Source organism: Amblyomma mixtum, chromosome 10, assembly GCF_055824585.1.
Source record: "Amblyomma mixtum isolate Tamu chromosome 10, ASM5582458v1, whole genome shotgun sequence".
NCBI lineage: Eukaryota > Metazoa > Arthropoda > Arachnida > Ixodida > Ixodidae > Amblyomma > Amblyomma mixtum.
In genome coordinates, this window is record NC_143021.1 from 32,443,048 (window position 1) to 32,463,943 (window position 20,896).

The 20,896-nt window shown below is 44.7% G+C and overlaps 1 protein-coding gene across 1 annotated transcript; it reads right to left on the bottom strand.

Moving 5' to 3' along the window:
* Nucleotides 1-1,466: 1,466 nt before the first annotated feature.
* LOC149325551 (thiol S-methyltransferase TMT1B-like) lies at nucleotides 1,467-15,417 on the bottom strand. Its single transcript, XM_089563855.1, has 3 exons — nucleotides 15,043-15,417; nucleotides 5,313-5,462; nucleotides 1,467-1,700 (listed from the first exon to the last, which is right to left on the bottom strand). The coding sequence occupies exons 1-3, from the start codon at nucleotides 15,415-15,417 to the stop codon at nucleotides 1,467-1,469; spliced, it is 759 nt and encodes a 252-aa protein (XP_089419981.1).
* Between the last annotated feature and the right edge of the window lie 5,479 nt (nucleotides 15,418-20,896).

A 20,896-nucleotide genomic window follows, 5' to 3' on the forward strand; every position in this document is an offset into this window, starting at 1 on the left:
TGTGCGTGGCGGTATTTTTCTTTGTTCCCAAATTTGCGCCGAATTTTGTGACAATATATCGTCAATGATGACTCGCGTTGTGCATGAGGCGAGAGGGGCAATGCACTTTTCACTAGCGGTGCGGATCCGAGCGAGAGACCCGTAAATGATGTCGTGACTTTGCGCAAACGGCAGCAGATTTTTTCGTGAATCACTGATACTGAGGCACCCGTATCGATAAGCGCATGTACCGGCAGTCCGTCGACGATGACGTGAAGAACGTTCCGTGAGGAAAACGGAGGCCTTCAGCTTTTGGAACAGCGCGCAGTTCTTGCCTCCGGAACTGCGGATCTTAGTTTCCCGCTTCAGCGGAGGGAGGGTGACGGCGCATTGGTGAGAGTGAGCGGCGGCGTGGCGATGGAGAACGTCGGGCCTCGTAGGGACGACGGTCGGGAGCATACGCGTCTAGAAGCGAGGATTGAGAAGCCCTGACGCCCTGTACGTTCGCAGCCGTCTTCTCCCGCCGCCCACAATGCCTAAGGGCTCTGTGCCCAGTGCTGCCCCACCTACCCCGCACCTCCACCAAATGAAAGGGGGTTCGCGTACTAGTGAACTTGGCGATACAGTCCACCAAACAGCCAAGCGGATGGCGGCAAAATCACGATCAGTCTAGACAGCCAGAGAGCTGGAGGCGCGCGCCGGCACTTCGTCGTCAACTTCTCATTGTAATCCACTGCAATATATATATATATATATATATATATATATATATATATATATATATATATATATATATATATATATATATATATATATATATGTAGTTGCAGTAGGTCTTGTCGTTCAATGGGCCAGGAAGACTTGTATAAGAAGGGGTCCCAACATTGCAATTATCTTCATTTAATACCGACAGTTTCGGACGGAGGACCGTCCTTCCTCAGGGTGTGTATACCCTGAGGAAGGACGGTCCTCCGTCCGAAACTGTCGGTATTAAATGAAGATAATTGAAATGTTGTGACCCATTCTTCTACATATATATATATATATATATATATATATATATATATATATATATATATATATATATATATATATATATATATATATATATATATATATATACGAATTACCGAAGGCCATTCTTTCCTTCCTTTGGCTTGGGTTATTGGCTTATTGGGGTTTATCGTCTCAAAGCGACTGAGGCTATGAGAGAAGCGGTAGTGAAGGGCTCCGGAAATTTCGACCACCTGGTGTTCTTTAACGTGCACTGACGTCGCACAGTACACGGGCCTCTAGAATTTCGCCTCCATCGAAATTCAGCTGCCACGGCAGGGATCGAACCCGCGTCTTTCGGGCTAGCAGCCGAGTACCGTTACCACTGAGCCATCGCTGCGGGGCCTTTACTTCCTTCAGAAAAACATTTAGCAATATAAAATGCACTAGCCACCGATATTATTGTATGGTAAAGGAAAAATTTATTAGCTATCTCATGCCACGGCGAATCCATAAACTTGGTGGTCAAGTATGATCCCCATTGGAACATAAGTATAATGGGTGGTAACTTGTGAGAATCCGGCAGCCTCGATGAGCTCTCTAGAGTCCCTGTTGAGGTGGCAGTTGCAGCAGAAGAAAGACCACAGCGGTGTCATCACATGCTGCAGGAGTCGCTGCCATGTGCCTCTTGGCCAGGCCACGTGGTCCAGGAAGATCAGGTGTCCACCCTGGGATTGATATTTAACGGTTTATTCGGCAGTTCATGCTTTGAATTGTTACCATACATGCGCTGATGAGACGTTTTGTCGACTCGAATATCGTACAAGACTGGTGAATTTAGCAAAACAAAAAAAAAGCTCAAGCAAGCTTGTAATAAGTAACTGCTGACCAGTCGCGCAGATGGTGGTTTCACTTAAGCTGAAATCAACTCACTTAATTTTTACTTTTTAGAGGAATTCATTGACATCCAGACGATCTTGTAAAACAATCTTAGCAGCGTAAAGAGAACAGTTCATCGCTTTTGAATCACTTTGATAGGAAATACAGTGAGGAGTAAGACGCACAGTGCGCTGTGTATATAGTGAATGCCTAATTAATATATTTGGGAAGGTATTTGTACAAAACATAAATCCCCGCGCTGGATGAGCAGTCTATAGAAAACAAACTTCCATCGGGTGCTAACACTTATAATAGAAAATGAAATCAAGGAAGTCCCTGTCACTCCTAGAAAGATCTACTGAGGATCGGTCAAGCAACTTTTTTCTTTCATACATGTCGTGGAAGAACAATTTGGCTTTTTACTCAAGGTATAAAATAAAATCACCATGAACTGGTAACTGGTGAGTATGGAATTCCTCTGTTAGAATTTTTCAAACTGATTTCGCTTTGCCTTCGCAGGACTTTCAGAGATTACGGCGTGAAAATCTTCGTGCAAATGTAACATATTATCTGGAGAAAAAAGTTTTCTCGATAAGGGCTATGCTAAGGAAAGATGATAAGATCGATGTATATGCTAAACCACGAGGCGCTAAACATATGCAAAACCTATAGAACGCTCGAGAAGTTTGGGTTTCAATTTCTCATGTGCACTCAATACCACCGTGAATAGAGTTGGTTCAAAACACGCTCTGAAAGCAGCACTTTGCGTAAGCTAAAGAATACAAAACGGATCACCAGGAATCAAAATATGAAAGAAGCAATCGCTCCTCGAATAAGGAAACTACGCGCAATTTTATTACATATGCTACATCAGCTATAGTGGAAGTGCCCCTTCTATGCAATGCTAAATATCTAGCAACACTAGAAGGTGCGTGAAAGGCATATATCAGTGAGCCCATGATTTCATTTTTCAAGAATACGGGGCATTCGTTAACCTGCAAAGAGTGACATGATACATAACTACCGAAATGGACCAAAACGTACAAAATATATCTGGTTTGGTTTGGTTTATGTGGTTTAACATCCCAAAGCGACTGAGGCTATGAGAGACGCCGTAGTGGAGGGCTCCGGAAATTTTGACCCCCTGGGGTTCTTTAACATGCACTGACATCGCACAGTACACGGGCCTCTAGAATTTCTCCTTCAAAGAAATTCAACCGCCGCGGCCGGGATCGCACCCGCGTCTTTCGGGTCAGCAGCCGAGTACCATACCCACTGAGCCACCACGGCGGCTATAAAATATATCTCTTTCGCACACCTTCAAGAGCGAGAGCAGTGGACTGAGGAGTGAGATACACGAAGTGAAATACAACATAAAATTGGTGAGCTATTAAGCATAAAAAATACAAAAAAAGTTGCATATCACTGCGGCTACCCACATTGAAGGGATGCGAAAGCATTGACTTCTACTCGGCCCTGGTCGCAGCTCTTTGCCTCTCTTTGATCTTATTTCCCTCTCTCAGATTCTGGAAGTGGAAGCTCCACTATCTGACGATGCAGGCGTCTTGCACATGACGAATCACACACGCACACAGCACGCGCGCGCCGAGAGTGCGAGTGGCATACGAGAGGCGCGCCGAAGTGGAGGGGTCCTATACTAATCTTCAAGCAGGGTTTTACCGCCCAGTTTCTCCGCGCCTCTCACGTCACGGTGGCCACATTCCAAGAAGGCGTGCGTGAAATCCTTCGTCTCCATGGCAACTACGTTCGCGCGGCGGCTGACCGAGGCATCGCGGCGGTTGCCCTCCTCTGGCGTCACAGTAACGTCACGCGACGCCATGGTAACCGCGTCGATCAATTATTGATCAAAGAATTATTTTCAGCGGAATGATTTATTATCGACCAATTGACAAATTATCGGTGAAATGCTCAATTATAAATCAAATCATTAACATCCATTTTTTTAACATTGTTGGTCGATGATTGATTGCATATTTCGTTGTGCAATATTCGACACCTTAATTGCTTTCCCGTCCGCTTACTGTAAACATGTCCAAATCAATCTATAAACCATTGCTTTTCCTTTTAATTATTTAACTAATTATCGATTCTTAACCATAGCGTTCGATCATTATTAACCCATTTCATTGTTCAAATTCAATGCCCTAATTGCTTTTCCGTCAACTTATACCCATGCAAACCATACAACCCTCCATTGGTTTTTCTTCTTATTAATTTACTAATTACTCGAAATTAATGAAATCGATTTTGAGATTAATCCACCAAATACGTTTCAATTCATTTCTAGCTTTTCTTTTTTCACTCATTTTGTTCAATTCCCTGCTATTGCTTGCCATGCGCACTATTTCAACATTCAATTTCGACTTTTTTTCGGCGAAAGCCTTTAATGGCTCATCGTTGTCCGTATGTCCACGAAAACTGTAACACTGCAGCTGTCAATCATCTTACGACGTCATCACTGGTGTAATACGCTGTTACGAAAATCATTGAATACATCGTTGCATAGTATGCCGTAACCATTAATTAGTAATTAGTCATTCGCATTCAGAGGCAGCTAAATCGGCGTGAAAACGCATTCGCCTCGCGAACTTAAGATCGTCATAGTGCCCCCTCTACCAATCATAACAAAGACCAAAAAAGGGAGCGGAAACCGAAACTAACCCGTCGGCCTTCTAAGGCATCGCAGCGGCAAGATGCATGTAGCTCCAAACTGCGCAAGCTTCATATGAACAGAAGTGCGTCGCAAATTCCTTCCAGTAAAGAAAGCTGTTATTACTAGGAATGTATAGTGAAGATTAGGAAACAGTTTTTTCTCTTGGCTTTCAATGTTGAAAGTGGACTGTGTTTTTTGTTAAATACTGAAATAAAGATATTACCCATGGCAATACTTTAAGAGATACCTACAAACCGAAAACGGAGACTATATTGCGTAGGATGATCCGCCGCGTTTTGGCTCCGTAGGTGCCACGCTATTGTCAGGAAACCGACTGTTCCGCCACGGCGTTTGCGCTCGGTGCCGAACCGCGGCCTATACCTACCGCTTACCACATGCTATACCACAGCTTACAGAGGGAGCCTCTCCTGCGCAGCTACGCGCATGTCGAGCGCATTCCTCTGCCTCGAGGACTCGCACTGCTGTGACGCTCCCAGCCTTTCAGCCATGATGGCGCCGTTACCACCGGCACTCTGAGTGTCCAGACAGATTACAGCCCGCGTGAGGGGCTTCCACCTCCGCTGTATCTTCCATCTTCCTACGTCTTCCGACTGCGAGCCCGCCCTCACACCGACTTCTGCTTTACCGCTTCCCAGCATAGCTTTACCCACAGGTCGACCTCTCCTTTTTACTGAAGCGCAAGTTGTAATGAATTATTACAGCGTCCGAAATTTGTATACATGATATATTATGAAGCCAATAAAAATTAGTTTACTGGCCCACGTACCTTGACGAGCACTCGCTTGACTTCTTCAAGCACCTTCTTTGGGTCCCTGGCGGAACACAACAAGTAGCTGAACATAACCACGTCGAAAGAGCCAGTGGACAGCTCTGCCATGTCTTCGCCGTAGCCGTGGAGCCAGCGCTCAAGCTCTACCTGGAGAAGACATTAATAAGAAGCAATAAAATATAAGCTTCATTCGACTCGAAGACGCCCCAACTAGGCAGCACACATTCCACGGCGGTGCTGCCTTGTAAATTGGCAGCAATGATCTCAATCGTGATCAGAATATTCGAAGGAATATTTTTGCAAAGTTGCCAACATGGTTTATGCCTGGCCGGCTTGCTTGAATAAGCGGCGCCATTCCACGACCATTGCTGGAATTCTCCAGACGGTATTTTGGAGGCCTGCAAATGCTTGGATACCGTGAAGATACCGTTTCATCGAAATAATACGGCTTTTTCTGCGTACTGCTGCTGTCGTTGATGTCAGAAATTGCTTGCCTAGATTAAAACGGCATGTTTATTTATTGGAACTGTGTGACCACTCTAAAAACAACACAAAAGCTTCCGTCGCCGCAATACACTTTGAGCGATGTTTTCAACCAAAAACTTGTTGTAACAAGAGAAATGTTTGTTGTATGAATATGAATTTTTGTAGTTACTACAAAAACATGCCACAGAAATAACTGCAGTGTTACAAAAAGCACTACCAGAAACAAAAAACTATCGGTCATTGTGACAAAACTACACAAAATTTTGCTCTACTTTTTACACAGTGCTGCCGTTTTTTTCGACCAGGCAGGGAAAACAATTACTCGTGCAAAGCGTACACAACGATTTCATCTGAATTCATAGTTGTTTTTCCAGTAGTTATAAATTTCAGCTCACATCGTCACCCGAAGGCATCTGCATGAAAGGGTAGTCTCCTTCATGACACGCGTCTTCTTGAAATTTTACAGCAATAGGGGGTATACCGGCCAAAACATTAGCATTGTATAGATGTATAAGACATCTAGCTTTAAAGTAATCTAGAGGGCTGAACCTTATTTTACACCATTTTCGCAAAGTCATAGCGATAGCAAAAGAAGAGCTTGACAAGTCAAACGTTCGTTCTATACTACAGTACGCTTATGCGGCATGATACTCTCCAAGCTCTGATCTTAAAGACAACCTTGAACGCATCGATAATTTGGCTGGCAGGTTTGGTACCGATGAGAGAGAGTCTCGTTAATGAAAGTTAGCCATTCTGGTGGCTTTGAAACAGCGGTGACATGGCACTCTGCTTTAGGAAGGATTTTTGGGCGGAAAAGGCAGAAAGAAAAAGCGCGGAAAAAAAGTAAACTAGCCAAAAACAAAGCGCAAGACCTTTGAATTGAGGTTGAATATACATCAGAGCGGTATGCATTAAAGCTTTAAAGGTTGAGAAGTCTAGTGTCCTGGATATTTACATATAAGGAGTACTGTGCACTTAAAATGAAAGACGGTGTATGACGGTTTTGACGTTTGTCAGTTCAATTTCAGCGCCTGTAGAAACCATCCAAAAATTGTGGAAAAAACTCCTGTCGGCTCTTGTCGTCGCCCAAACGAAAATAGAACTCAACGAAATTTCCTAAAGGAGCTTTGTGTTCAAAGCAGTGTCATAACGCACTGTAAAGTTACCTATAAGCGCTGCTTGGTCGCCTCCAAAGCACCTGGAGCCGTCCATATGGTGCAAGGTCTTATTGGCAACGAACAACGTACAGATCGCATGCATGTTACTCCGATTTGTCGCCTCGTCTGCGTTATTTGAAAAAAGCTGGTGAAAGTCCGGTAATTCGGATACGAAGCTGGGCAACTGCTTTTGGTGGAGCGAGTGGGAAAACGGTCCGCTTCATCTCACCGTCATCGAAACGCGCTTTTAAAACTACCGTTCCCTGAAACAATATAGGGGATGGATTAAAGATGGCGAGACGTCCATGGGGTATGCTGCAATTCTGGACGCCGCTGAATACAACAAAAATGTGACTAATGAGGCGGTGACAAGCTAAAGAGCCAACGCCTTTCTTCGGAAGCGCATTTTCTTGCCTTTTGGAACCCGCCAGATTTGGAAGGAAAATCTTCCTGAAGCACTTTTTTTAGCATCGCTAGCATCTCGTTAGCTTTCCGTTATCATTGAAGATTGTGTCGCATATATTAGCACTGTCATGATGGGGTTGGTGTGCACTTCCCACTTTTTGGACATCGGTGTTTTGTTCTACACCAGCGTTTGTTACGAGTTCAGGTTCTCGAAATTCTAGACAGGTTAAAGCTTGCTCTTTAAAAATAAATGCTTTGAATTAGAAAAATTTCTGGCTGAAAGAGTGGTAACTGAATTAGCAAGAACTTTATATCTTCCAAAAAGAAATAAATGAAGCAAAAAACTTGTAACGCGGTACGTGGAAATCTGATCATCCCGCGCCCAAGGCCTGGTTTTTCAAAGTGATCGGTGTCTTATAATTAAAATTCGCTCCGGGATGAAATACTGTAAGCTTCATAAGAAGTACATCCTTGAATTTAATTTTACAGACTGTGTTTGTAGAATCACTTAAGCGAAAACGCATCCTCACATTGGAGCCGTAGCCAACTTATTTGCTCCAGATTTGTGGCTCCAGCCGGAGGTGTAGACAGTGCTTTGCCTTTCTCCTCGCACGAATTGCTGACTATTCAATCACTGTAAAAAGATTTTGTTCCAACTATTGAGCCACTAAGCAACTAGAAGCAATGCTTTACTGCTAATAGCCTTCCTCTACCGAAATAGCTGCGGTAATGGGACGGGAGCCATCGCAATTCAGCTGACAAACTGAGCCTGAATTGTTTACAATGAATACAGAAATGAAAAGCTGGACTTCATAAAAAAGTCTGTTTACTCAACGTCAAAACTGAATTTCTTCTAAAGAAATAAATGCAAAAATATGGGGCGGGTTTTATTTTTATCTTGCATTTCTCTGCTAAAGGTACTGTCCGAGCCATTTCATTTCTCACTAAAGTTATGGCGGGTGTAATTGTTTCTCGATTAGTATTTGCTCTCTCCAGGCAGCTCTGGACCAGTGGCTGCGACATTGAGCAACTGAGTGCGAGTCCGATTACGGCCATGACGGGAGCTGTTCATAGGCGGCACTTTCAGTAAAACACCCACTTCTGTATGGTATTGCATGATTGAAAATCAAATGCAGCCTCATTAACAGACATCCAGCCTACTTGGGTTGTCTTATAGGGAGAGCGAGTGAAGTAACTAAGCGAGTGAAGGAAACATCTGTAATGATTTCACGCGGGTGGGCCACAGGGCGAGGCATTCCACAGTGTCCGAGTGTACCCCGTTCGTCGGTGTGCTCGCGTGCCATGCATGCGCTCGCTCCTCAAGAGCTAATGGATGCCGACGAGCTCAAAGCTGCCCTATCAGAGAAAGTGTTCTGCTCTCTCGTTTTGTTTCTTCTGATTTCCTGAGGAGGTGGAGCAATTATATGACCTCCGCGCACCTTCCGAAGACGAGGAAGAGGCTGGTTAGCGGCCTGTCTCTCTCAGCGGAGGTGCAAATTTGAGTTTCGTTGTACTTTTGTGCTATACACGAGTAAGTCTTTGTTGTGCATCTATCGTGCGCCTATCTGGGGGTCCTGGTCCACTGCAAGAAGCGCTCTGCGCCGTACCCGCCCTCACAGCCCATCACTGGCTGCACCCGATGCTGGACTCATGGCAACTCTAGCAAATGACAACACAGCGTGGACAGCAGCAGTGGCAGCCGCGGCCACAGCCCATGAACATGCTAACAAGAGAGTGTGAAAAGATGGCGCAAGCGGCGATCCTTTGGGAAAAATGCAGGGGACAAGGACCAGACTGCAATTACTCTCGTGTCTTATAGGAAAGAACGTGGTGCTAGAGTTCGTGTCATCTCCAGGCCTACAAAAGAAGGCGGAGACTTACGAAAAGCCAACCCAAACGTAGTGGCAACGGCAGTTGTGATATCGCACCAAGATAAGTTACTTAGACATCGTCTCAACAAGGAAGGAAGCCTGATGGTTTCGACATCGACGCTGCCCGCCGCGAACCGTCTGCTTGCAGTGACAGAACTGTGGCTACAGTGGTTGTAGCGTCCCCCGTCTCATACTCGTGAAAGGAAGCTATAGGAAAATTTTGGACGTACTTATCAATTACTGAAGCGAAAACTTGAATGCGTACCTCTGTGTCAAGGCCTCGACTCAGCAAGGAGACTTATATTTTAATTTATTTATTTATTTATTTGCAGATACTGCAGACCATACATATACATGGCCCAGGCAGGAGGGGCATCCGCGGCAAAAATATGAGTACACATATAACAAGCATACAGCTGTTCAGAAACAAATTTCACACAAAAAAATTCATAACGAGCGAAGTACAATTAACAGCGCAAGAATTGACGCTCCACTTCTTTAACAAAGTCACTGGCTGCGAAAGTGTGCGAAGGCAGGGAATTCCATTCACTGGTAGTCCTGGGAAAAAACTATGCTTATAGGAATTGGTTCGTGCAAAAATTGGAGCCAAGGAGTGAGGGTGTGTGTGTCGAGTCTTCCTGGTGCAATGTGGCTTAACACAGTCTGGCATGTTTAACCTCAGCGTACCTGAGACGCAGTTATGCAAAAAAGCGCGCCGACTAATTTTTCGACGGTGTTCCAATGTTTCTATAGTATGTTGCCGCATCAATAAGGAAGGAGAATCGTGCCTTTTATATTTGCTAAAAATAAACCGGACAGCCTTTCTTTGGACTAGCTCGAGCTGCAATATTTCCTTCTTATTGTGCGGATCCCATACAATGGACGCATATTCGAGCTTGGCTCTAATGCAGGCATTATAAGCTAATAGCTTAACTTCGACAGGTGCACCTTTAAGTTTCCTCTTTAGAGACCACAGCTTACTAATAGCGGAAGAACAAATGGCGGATATGTGCGGAGACCAAGTTAGTTTATTTGTTAGCGTCACACCAAGATATTTATACTTCTCTACTTCTGTTATAATATTGTTGTTAAGCAAGTAAGAATAGGTGCTGATATTTTTCTTCCTTGTAACTCGCAAGAGAACTGTTTTTTGTGCATTTAGTTGCATTCCCCATCGAGTGCACCACTCATGAATTGCCTCTAGGTTTGCTTGTAATATTGTATGATCATTTGGTGCTGTGCTATTCTTAAAAAGCACACAATCATCCGCGAACAATCGGATAGCAACGCCACCATGAACGACATCAGACAAATCATTGATGTATATCAAAAAACAATAGCGGCCCCAAGACGCTGCCTTGGGGGACACCAGAAGTGACAGACAGCGTTTTTGACGAGCAATTCATAATTTCAACAAACTGCTGCCTATCAATAAGGTATGCGCAAATCCACTGCAAAACGCAGGAAGGAAGACCAATGCATTCCAATTTGTACAGCAACTTTCCATGCGGCACTTTATCGAAGGCCTTCGAGAAGTCTAAAAACAGCACATCTAGCTGGCCATTCATGTCAAGAGCTTGTGCAAAATCATGAACAGTACAAACAAGTTGGGTAACAGTTGACATGTGCTTCCTAAAACCGTGCTGATACTGTGATAGAAGGTTGCGGCTTTCTAAGAAATCTCTGAAGTAGGTGGTAATGACGTGTTCTAAGAGCTTACAGCACGTACTCGTGATTGAAATGGGGCGGTAATTTCACACAGATAAACGATCACCATTTTTGTAAATGGGAACCACGCGTGCTTTCCCCCAGTCATGTGGTATTTCCCCTGTGGCAAGTGATAAGTTGAAGATATCTGTCAAGAATGTCAAGAATGGAGACTTACTGCCTGCATTCGTGAAGACGGTGGACACCTCGAAGAGATACGTCGCCGCACCATAACATTCGAATTCTCTTAAAATTCTTCGCTGCCTAAGTGGGTTACACTGGGCTTTTGCAGCTACCTTCTGACTGAATTCTCTGGGCCAGCAACGCAATATTCCAAATGCCAAAGACATGGACGCATCTCCAGACATACGCAGGAAATGTACGTCGAGAGGGCAACTCACACAAAGAATGTACGTCGAGAGCTCAACAAAATGCGCAGATAGCGATGGCCCACACCCCGCATCATACGGAGGGTGTCCCATAAATAAAGCCTATAGACATGCACGGACAGTGCAACTAGTACAAGGAAAACCGTCCAAACGTCATGAACCGCAGCATGATACTACATTTATTTTTGCAACGATGCAAGAACAAGATCAACAAACTAAACTAGACAAGACAACTGTAGAATCCTACGCAGCTGCTGCTAAGATAAAGCTTGGCAAGTCATCAACCTCGTCGCTTATTTTGAAGTTAACCCAGTCTTCTACACCCTTCCACAGCCCTTCGTCAAGAAGTGAGTCCCTCTGAGGTAGAAGCTGTTCTGGCAATGGTGCCGTGGGTGTCAGCATCTTACAGCCCACAGGTGCGTATCTTAACACACCCAGAATTCATGACTTCTGCAACAACCTCGCCTCATCTAACCAATCATAACATCTTCGAAAAATGCACCATATTTGAGTGCAACGTTCGTGGTCGAGAGTCGAAACTTTCAGACTTCCGACAGCTAGTGTGATCTATCACTTTCCTTTTATCGTGGAATCAAAAACGTGCGTTCGCGACAAGTTCCGATTGAACAGCTACCACTTCCTTCATTCGCAGCGACCAGATGACGTCAGCAAGTTGCTGATACGCTTCCGCAAGGCTATTTCGGCTGCCTAGCTTGAAGTGCCGCCTCACACAGACAAAGAGTACGTGTATGCTCTGACAGTAATTGGTAGGCGAGTCTACACTCTCATTGGGGAATATTTGGACCTAGGTAAGCCATTAGCATATCAAGGCTTGAACATTTATTATCGCCAAAGGCTTCGCTACATATTACTTGCGGAGATCATAAAGCGAACTATGAAATCTGGGACAGCTCCCACAGATGAGCGCGAGGTGCGAAGCTAGCATGCCTTTTCGCAAAGTATTCAATTGAGCCCCTAATCGACGGCAGCATAGCCTACCTCCTAAACGTGACGACTGCCAGCTGAATTGACGCGACCGTCGCAACATGCGCAGCTGTTCAAAATTTATCCTGGTGTACTGACTTCGAAACACGCTGCAGTGATCATTACTCAATTCTCGTATGCGCTGGTGATGCGCAGACGTCACCAAGAACGAAACTATTAAGTCAACAAACTCAGGATACCTACAAGAATGCAGTAAACCGGGGCATTACAGCTTCAACCCAGAACACAGAACTAGTCTCAACATTAGCTCATTGTCTGGAATCAAGCACACAAATCACAGCCAAAAGTGACATAGTATCGTTAAATGACGAGGAATACGAGAGGCTGTGTGCAATGCGCAGGCGTGCCGAAAAGAAATATTTGCGCTCGGGAACCCATAAGGAACTTCAGGCCTGCGGAAGGCACAAAGACACATTAAGCGCTACCTCGATAAACATAGTCGACAAAGGTGGCGAGATTTCTGTTCAACATTGGAAGTAGGAAAACAGCCTGCCAGAATTTGGTGTGCTGTTCAAGGTACGCGGACGCCTCCTCTGGATGAGCAGAAATCTATAAAGGAAACTTCAGAAGAATACTACAGGCTATCTACGGGTTCACAGCCTTCGACACCAAACAGAAATTGTCAATCGTACCTCCCACAAGCGGCCGTACCTGTGGTGCATCAACCGCTCACACTAATAGAAATAAACACAGATATCTCGGTGTGAAACAAGAGAACGTCGACGGACATTGATTAGGCGAGATAAAATGCTCTTGTAAAGCAACCTAAAAATTGCCGACTTCGCCAGCTAGAATATTACAGTTTTTCATGGCTTACTGGCGAGGCACCTGCATAGTGCAAGCTGGCTAAAGTTATTTTCATTTTGGGACGTTCAAAGCAGCGAACTAACTACTCATATTTCACTCATCAGCCACTGTATAATTTCTCTACATATTCTAGCTGACTGCGGCACCCTAATCAAGGAGAAAGCAGACGAAGCGCCACGCAGAAGTCTACAGAGTCGTAACTGTAAATGCCTCTTCACAAAATCAAATGCATCCCAACTAGCCAAACGATACATCAAGGATGAAAAGAACCGTCTCTGGGACTTGGCAAGCCATCATTGCCCCTTTCTTCTTTCGACCTACTCACAGCTCAAGTCAAGACTACGACTCGGACTTCCGCGTCATCTAGAAAAAAATTGTCATCGTCTCCGTCTTAATGTTGCATTTACGAACACTCTGCGACACCGTTCCAAGCAAGCAGGCAGACTGTAATGTGACAACTGCGGCTCAGATGCGCCTGTACTTCATGTTCTCTTCCAACGTCGAGTTACGACAATGAACGAGTGCACTATGAACAATGCATGCTGTGCGTCACCCACCTGCCACTCACAGTGGACTCTTTATTAGGTGCTTTAGGTGGCTAGCGAAAGCAGCGACGTGCAATGATAGTCTTATTCCTTTTTTAAACACTATTGTTGTTTTAGACAAACTCGAAATTTCCCGAACATTTCATCACCCTACTGTACATGCACAGACCTTCACTTCGGTCTCATCTAAAGAAGCCAGCATGCAGTGAAATATTGCGTTACAACCGTATTCAATCACCGCACTCTTTTATAGCACCGTTCTTCCATCTTTTCTCCCCTACTCCATTTCCTACACGTTGTAGCATATCAATGAATATTCACGCTTCTAAAACCTCTGTTTTTCATTAAGGAGCTCTCTCTCACGTGCGCGCACCTTTGAAAGGGCTACTTTTTCGCTGTCAAACATTCGATCTGGCTGAGGGCGGGGTGTGCTTTGTTTAGCGAGTACTGGAGCAAGGCGGGCCACGCTCTATCTTTGGGACGCGGCCTCCCGGTCTTAAACTTGCGGTGGCTGTCTAGCCCGGCTGCGGATTATCGCTGCGGTCGACACCTCTATAACGAGTTTTAGTAAAGCCTTGAGTCTCCAATCATAGAGACTATCCAGTGGCCTCTTTCTCTAAACCAGCGAGCCAAGGCTCCGAGAAGTACAGCTGGGCCAACTATACTCCCAGTGTCAGCAGATTACATGTGCCTAGTTAGTGCATCATCACCATTACAATCAGTCCCGTTCATTTTTTTTTTCTGTCATTCATTCAAGCAGATATCTATACCTCATCCCTCCACCGAGTTTTCGGCTACACCCGACAGTTTTTTTTCTCTTCTCTTTCAATGACATTTATAGTACACCCCTGGGTTTGAACATCCATCCGTCTCAGTTACGTTTTTTTTTGCGGCGAGACAACCTCAACTTGAGTTTGCTCAGTAATTTATTTATTTCCTTGGTTTCATTTCACACAACCCGGAATAAGATGCAATCTATCTATCAACTTTTTTCTTGAAGATATGCTGCCTCATATGAGCAGCGCAAGCACTAAACAAAGGCTAGCGCCTTTGCCTGACTCAGGAACTCGGCCTTAATTTGTTAAGGCATTGTGCCTCCTTTCCTTTACATCACTGATGGCCATTTATATGCGAAATACCTGTGCACACTTGTTATATAGCTCCACTTCTATTGACTTTGATTCAGGTGCTTACAGAAAGATGTAACAATATCTTGTCGCTCTCGGGTCTCTTGTACATTTGTCTGCATTTTTGTCTGCATATTTGGTCACTCCTAGGAAAGGGAGCCAGAAAAGCACTGCGGCTGTAGGGACTGGAGAGAAATCAAAGGAGAAGAACTACCATCACATGCATACCTTAGGGTTCTTCTTGAGTTCCGCCAGGAACACCGGACCGAACTCCTTGTTGGGGTCAACGTTCGTATACTGGATGGGGCGCGTCACGTGATCGAAGTTTCCTCCAAGTCCCGCTCCTATCTCCAGCACCCTGAGCGCACCACTCCTCTTCAACTCGGGGTCTCGGGACTCAAGTGACTCTAGCGGTTTCAGTGCCAGGCGCCGCATTTTGCGTAAGCTGTCGGCACAGAGAATAATCGCCAGCCGATAGAAGGTAACAAAGTAGAGCTCTCGAGCCTTGCGAGAGAGCAGCAGAGGCAGGAAGAGCAGAAGCCCGAAAAAATGGAAGGACAGGATCCACAGAAACTTCAGCAGCGGCTTCAGATATTGTGCCATGTCTGTTCCTTTCCTCGCATCATTGGCGCTCTATGCGTTGGAACGGTGGTCCCGAAGCTTTTTATTCAAGCATGCGGGGAAAGGATTCCGGTAACCACGAGCAGCTGCAGCCATTGCTAGGCATTCCAAGAGTGGTTTACCCCGATGTAGTTGATTGGTTGCGGTGCTGCTCTAGTTGAGCTCACCGTATAATTACGAAAGGTTGGAAACCTTTCCCCTCCCCCAAGTGTTTTAGATTTGCATAGATAGCTTGTGAATGACACAAGAAATAATGAGTTGCTATGTTTTGTTTTGCATGCGCACATTCTGCCGTGCCGCCACTTTTTATACGGGCCTCAGAGATAAGTTTAATTATTAGCAGTGTTCCTCCACCAAAAGAACAGTGATAAAAGAATGCCGTCAGCAAAAAGCATAGGGAGTAAATCTGCCGTTTTCAATCTGCTAACCGCGCGTATTATTTTCATCCATATTTATTGGTAGGTTTCCAAGCAATCATCGTTGCTTCCTCGTTGTCGCGGGAAAGCACTGGCCGGTATAGGCACCAAATGAATCTTGACTCAGCGTAAACTTGAACCTCAAACACAGCGTGAGACAGAGATCCACTGCTTAAACTCAGGGTGCAATCGAGAAGAATGTCGCTGAACTTGAGTTAGTGCTGAAGGACTAAGAGACAGTCTTGAAGACCTGAAGAATGACAATGGTGTGATGTCCAATGCTAAAGTTAAAGCGTCGATTCGCATAAGATGTTTAGGATCCCTCTTTCGGCAAATGCCATCGAACACTGCCCCGAAATGGCGGTTTGAATGCAAAAGCAGTAGCCTCCAAACGCGAATAATCGACCGAATGATATACGTAAAAAATATTCACAGATGTCGCTTGATCGTAAGTAACACAATTTTTAACTGCAGTAGGCATGGTTCGATAAACAAACATTGATGTAAGTGGAGAGCTAAAAAAAAAAAACGAAGTTCAGCATGCGCAACCAGAAGCGGGAAGCAATTGGAAACAAGAACTGGGCGAACTTGTCGTCTCCTCACTTAAAAAAATAGGATGGCAATTTTTTTTTGAACGAGTGCGATCAGTTTTACGTTTTTCTTTTTCTTACCTGTCCGTTCATCCAAAAGATGTCGGCGACTTGCTTTGCTGCATGCTCTTTGTAGTTCCTGGCAATAATGATTTCACCTTGGGATTTTATTTTATGCATGGTTGCGTTCCCTTTTTTTATGATTGCAAAGAACAATGGGAAACCCTACCGCTCCTCTGGTAACGCTAAAATGTAGGGGATCCATGGCGCTGTCAAGCTCTCAATCCGCAGCTTTTAATGCTGTCCCGTTTCATGAAGTATGACGGGGTGTTCAAATAAAGATCATTATTATAATAGGGCAACTCCACGACACAGTCTAATGAAGAATTATGGAAATAATTTAGTCGATATCAGCATGTAAACTTTATATCTTACTCTTTTCGATGCGAAACGCAGAATCTGAGCCCATTTTGTTCAAAAAACGATCTCTAGTGATTTTTTTGCCAGATTTGGTATGAAAAATATTGCTTAAAAATGATTATTCTGTGAATGCAACAGAAAACCATTTCGAAAATTCATACTGTGGAATGAGGCACTGATATGCTTCAAAACAAGCAAGTCTCTGTCGCAAGGACTGACGCGACAGCCTCCTTATCTGTTTTTTAGACGAGCTGGAATGCATATGAACTACAATGTGTTTTACTGCACTGAATCATTGTAAATTCATGACTGGGATCGAAATGTTAAATGCGAACAGGACTCAGAACGACCGTACAACGGTTGCTATTGTTGTTTGGGGTCTGCCTCTGCTATATCGCTTGTAGTTAGAAATTCAGAAAGCTGTTGCCAAATTGCAAAACTAAACGCTTTAACGTTCACTGCAGCAGAGCCGAATCCTTTCTTCATCGCTGACTGCGCTAATGATCCCATCGCCTTCGTGGTCTTCTGGCTTCAGATCTTACGCCACTATCTTCATATCTTTCACAGTCGATGAGCAAGTAACGCTGGGGAACCAATAAATGACAACATGTTCGAAAGAGTCTGGCCTTCGAAACTGAAACCGACAAAGAAGGCTCTTAAGAGCTAATCTAGCTCATTTTGACCTCTAAATGAGCAGCACCGGGCTCATTTTTTATTTGTCGAAAGATTTGCGTGCAGGTTTTCTGTGCGTAAATCGATCTACAGACGAGCTTGCCATAACAGCAAATTTTTACTTAATTTTGGTGTCTGGATTTGCATGATCTGGAGAAAACCTCCCCAAGTCTTAATTTATGTTTTTGTGGGATGCACCTTAGGTAAATCTATTTAAGATTTACCTAAGGTGCATCCCACAAAAACAAGGTGTAATGCTAAAAATTATGGGGATCTTAGGACACTAGAATTGTTTTGGGTTCTCTGTAATGTAAACCCAATTATTGGATGTATCTCCTGAAATCACGGTTTCGAAACACAAAGTTCATGCATGTTTGCCGTGAAATGCAAACCGCTATGTTCACTTTACGACACGCAGTATTAGTAAATGAAAGTGGTCATTTTCATGTCTTTATTCATGTCTACAATCAGTTTAATCAATCATGAGCTGTTATTTCTTTGTGACGAACGAGACGACTTTCACTCAGGTCCCAAAGCCAGGTGCAATGCTGCGAACTGCGCCACTTAGTTCCTAAGACAAACGGTTATTGAGTCTGAAGAGTGAATGCGGAAAATGTGCCTTTGCAGTTAATCGTCGAACGGTGTAGTGCCTGCTCTAGGAGCGCCTTATCTTTGTGGTGACGCAATTAAACCGAAAGGACCAACTCGTGCGTCATTTTTCTCTAATTGTTTAGTCTATTCCCGGTGGTTACGAACAACGAGGAGACAGCGACCAGCCCGCTTATAATTGCTTTGCGCGTATATAGGGCCTGGAGAATCCGGGTTGCACCAGCAGAAGTACCGCATCGCCACGGCGAAGAGCCTACAGCCTGGAAGACAGAGTCCGAAGCCGTGCACCAAAATAAGGCCCGAGCTAAAGCGCAATGCATCAGCGCCGACAATGTCAGATTTCGAACTGTTGCGTTGCGTTACTCATCAATGAGCACCGCGAGCCGCGTCGCACTGGCAGAGAAGAACAAGCAGGCAAGTCTACAAACGTCATTTACCGCTACTGCTGCAAGAAATTTGCGAGTCGTACTATGGCTTGTAGCAACGCCTCACCTAAATGAACAGCATCGCTTCCTAAAGCCGCAGGCCATTCCACCATTGCCGTTTTCTTTTTTCATAACAGTTTTTTTTCCTATGTTTAAAGGGGAACTTAGGGCCACCCCTTGAGGTGTATGCCCTGAGTAAAAATAATTGAATGGCTCTTCTGGATATATTCTGATGGCATTTATTGCTGACAACAAGATTAATCTAGAGATCTCCCCCCCCCCTCGTGTTCACTATCGTGGCGTCTACGTCGAAGTCAATGGCGGTGTAGGTGTTCCTTGAGACGCCACGAAATTTACTTCCCATATCGGCTGTTGATTACGGTGCCTGTGTTTCATTTTTTTATTCGCCTTTTCTACCATACAAAAGCGACGGTTTGAGTGAATGTAGAGTCTGCTTCATTTGAATTCAGTATTCTTCTAATACAGGCCAACTTCAGGTTTTGTCCTCTGTACGTTGAAGTGCGCTGATTGTATGTATGTAGAGAGTGTGTTTACAAACAGCTACGTTGGCAGGCAGTGCATACGCTAGAATGTGCAACATAGTGCCCGCAGACGACGCAGGTGAGACCTGGAGGAGCATCTTCACAGCTGTGCATCATAAGGGCAGGCAAGGTCCACCAAAGCATTAATTTCACCCAACAGTTCGGAGAACACTTACTTGCCATACAAATATTTTGACCAAAGCATCAAGCTGGTAAATTGTGTTTTCGGGGAAACAATCGCTTTAGCATTCCAATCAAGCATGCGTCTTTTCCTTGGGTTGCGCATTCCAAAACGGAAAACAGTGTCAACGAGGCCTGAGTAGCGCTCACCAGCTTCCAGAAATACCACACTTTGGACACTCAAATTGCAGTCGTCCTTCAGACATCGGAAAAAATGCAGACAATTTAATTCCCTTATTCACGGAATATCGTACAACAACAGTACGTTTTTAAATGACCAACGATTAAGCCATGTTGCAGAGTTAATCGGGCGATTATGCTATTTTTCTTCTGTCTCATTGATGAAACATTGTTTTTTTGAGTTAAACTAGTGGTAATGCTTCTTGACGAAAACCCAACGGGATTTTCCACAAACTCACGGATGAATAATGTCGTCCCTACAGGTTGTCTCCCTTATGTTCCTCCGATATTTGCCTTCGGTAAGCCGCCTTCGCATCCAGTCGCAACTGCCGTTCTTCATCTGTGTTTTCTGACGCCTTCTCCGCACATACTTTCACTGTGCTTCCAGTTGCGTGTGTTTCTCAGCCACGACATCGGCCTCCGCTGATCCCCGCTGCCACTCTCTTCTTGTCCGTTGTTGTTCCCGTCGTCGCACATGACAATACTCCTCGTCAGACAACCCGGACGGCCTCGGGTGAGCCTCCATGCTAACCGGAGAAGCAGAGCCACAGCAGAAAAGAGTCAAGCTACTCTAGGTGCGAGCAAAGTCAGGTGAGATTCCCATTCGCTTCTCTTCTGAACCACTTTGGCAGGTTAAGCACGATTCACACGGGCGTCTTCGTGGAGGGGGAAGGGGTCCAGCGGAGCAGCCTTGCTAGCCTGGATGGCGCTGTGTTCTTCCTCTTTCGCTCCCTGGTCCGCCCTAGGAAAGGTCAAAGTTCAAATTTGCTTAATACACGCGGTTTTTGCAGGATTGAGGGTAGTAGTGCTATAGGGCTGAAACACAGCTCCGTCTTTAAAGTTAACAAAAAAAAACTGCCATGTAGTTTCCTCCGCGTTCGACAGACAAAGGGCAGAATAACAGAGATATTTTGGGAGGCAGTGCCGCGGTGCGCAGTTCAATGAAAAGCGTCATAGGGGAGAAAAAAATTATGGTCTTGCTTGGCGGCACTTATTAATGGTGTCCTTTAAAACCAAAGTAAAAAGAGGGGTACTCTGCAGTCGGACATAACATTGATATCGAGTTCTTCCGGAGTTTCTTGCGCGGACAGTTGTATAAGCATCATTAAGGAACCCGCATTTCGAAAATATGAACAAAATATAAATTTACCGAATGCTTCTTAAGCCGTCCTATTTGTGCAGTTCGCGTTTTGGACATTAGCCCCTTAAAGATAAACATGTTAACGAGGTACAAAATGATATTCGTTTTTGTCCGATCGCGGACGAAAGCGCCTTCTAAGTACTTTCACAACACGAAGCAGGCGATGGTTAAACAGACTGACATATTTCTATTCACATTTGCGAGCTACAAAAGGCAAAAGCGATGCTGTACGCCGCAAAGTACCGGTTATGCCAGCGCATGGCACACATATAGATCCAATGAGGAC

Coding starts and splice junctions, on each gene's coding strand:
- LOC149325551 (XM_089563855.1), bottom strand. CDS start 15,417: ATGGCACAATATCTGAAGCCGCTGCTGAAGTTTCTGTGGATCCTGTCC. Junction 5,463..15,042: donor AACTCAAGAAGAACCCTAAG/GTATGCATGTGA, acceptor TGTCTTCTCCAG/GTAGAGCTTGAGCGCTGGCT. Junction 1,701..5,312: donor TCAAGCGAGTGCTCGTCAAG/GTACGTGGGCCA, acceptor TATCAATCCCAG/GGTGGACACCTGATCTTCCT.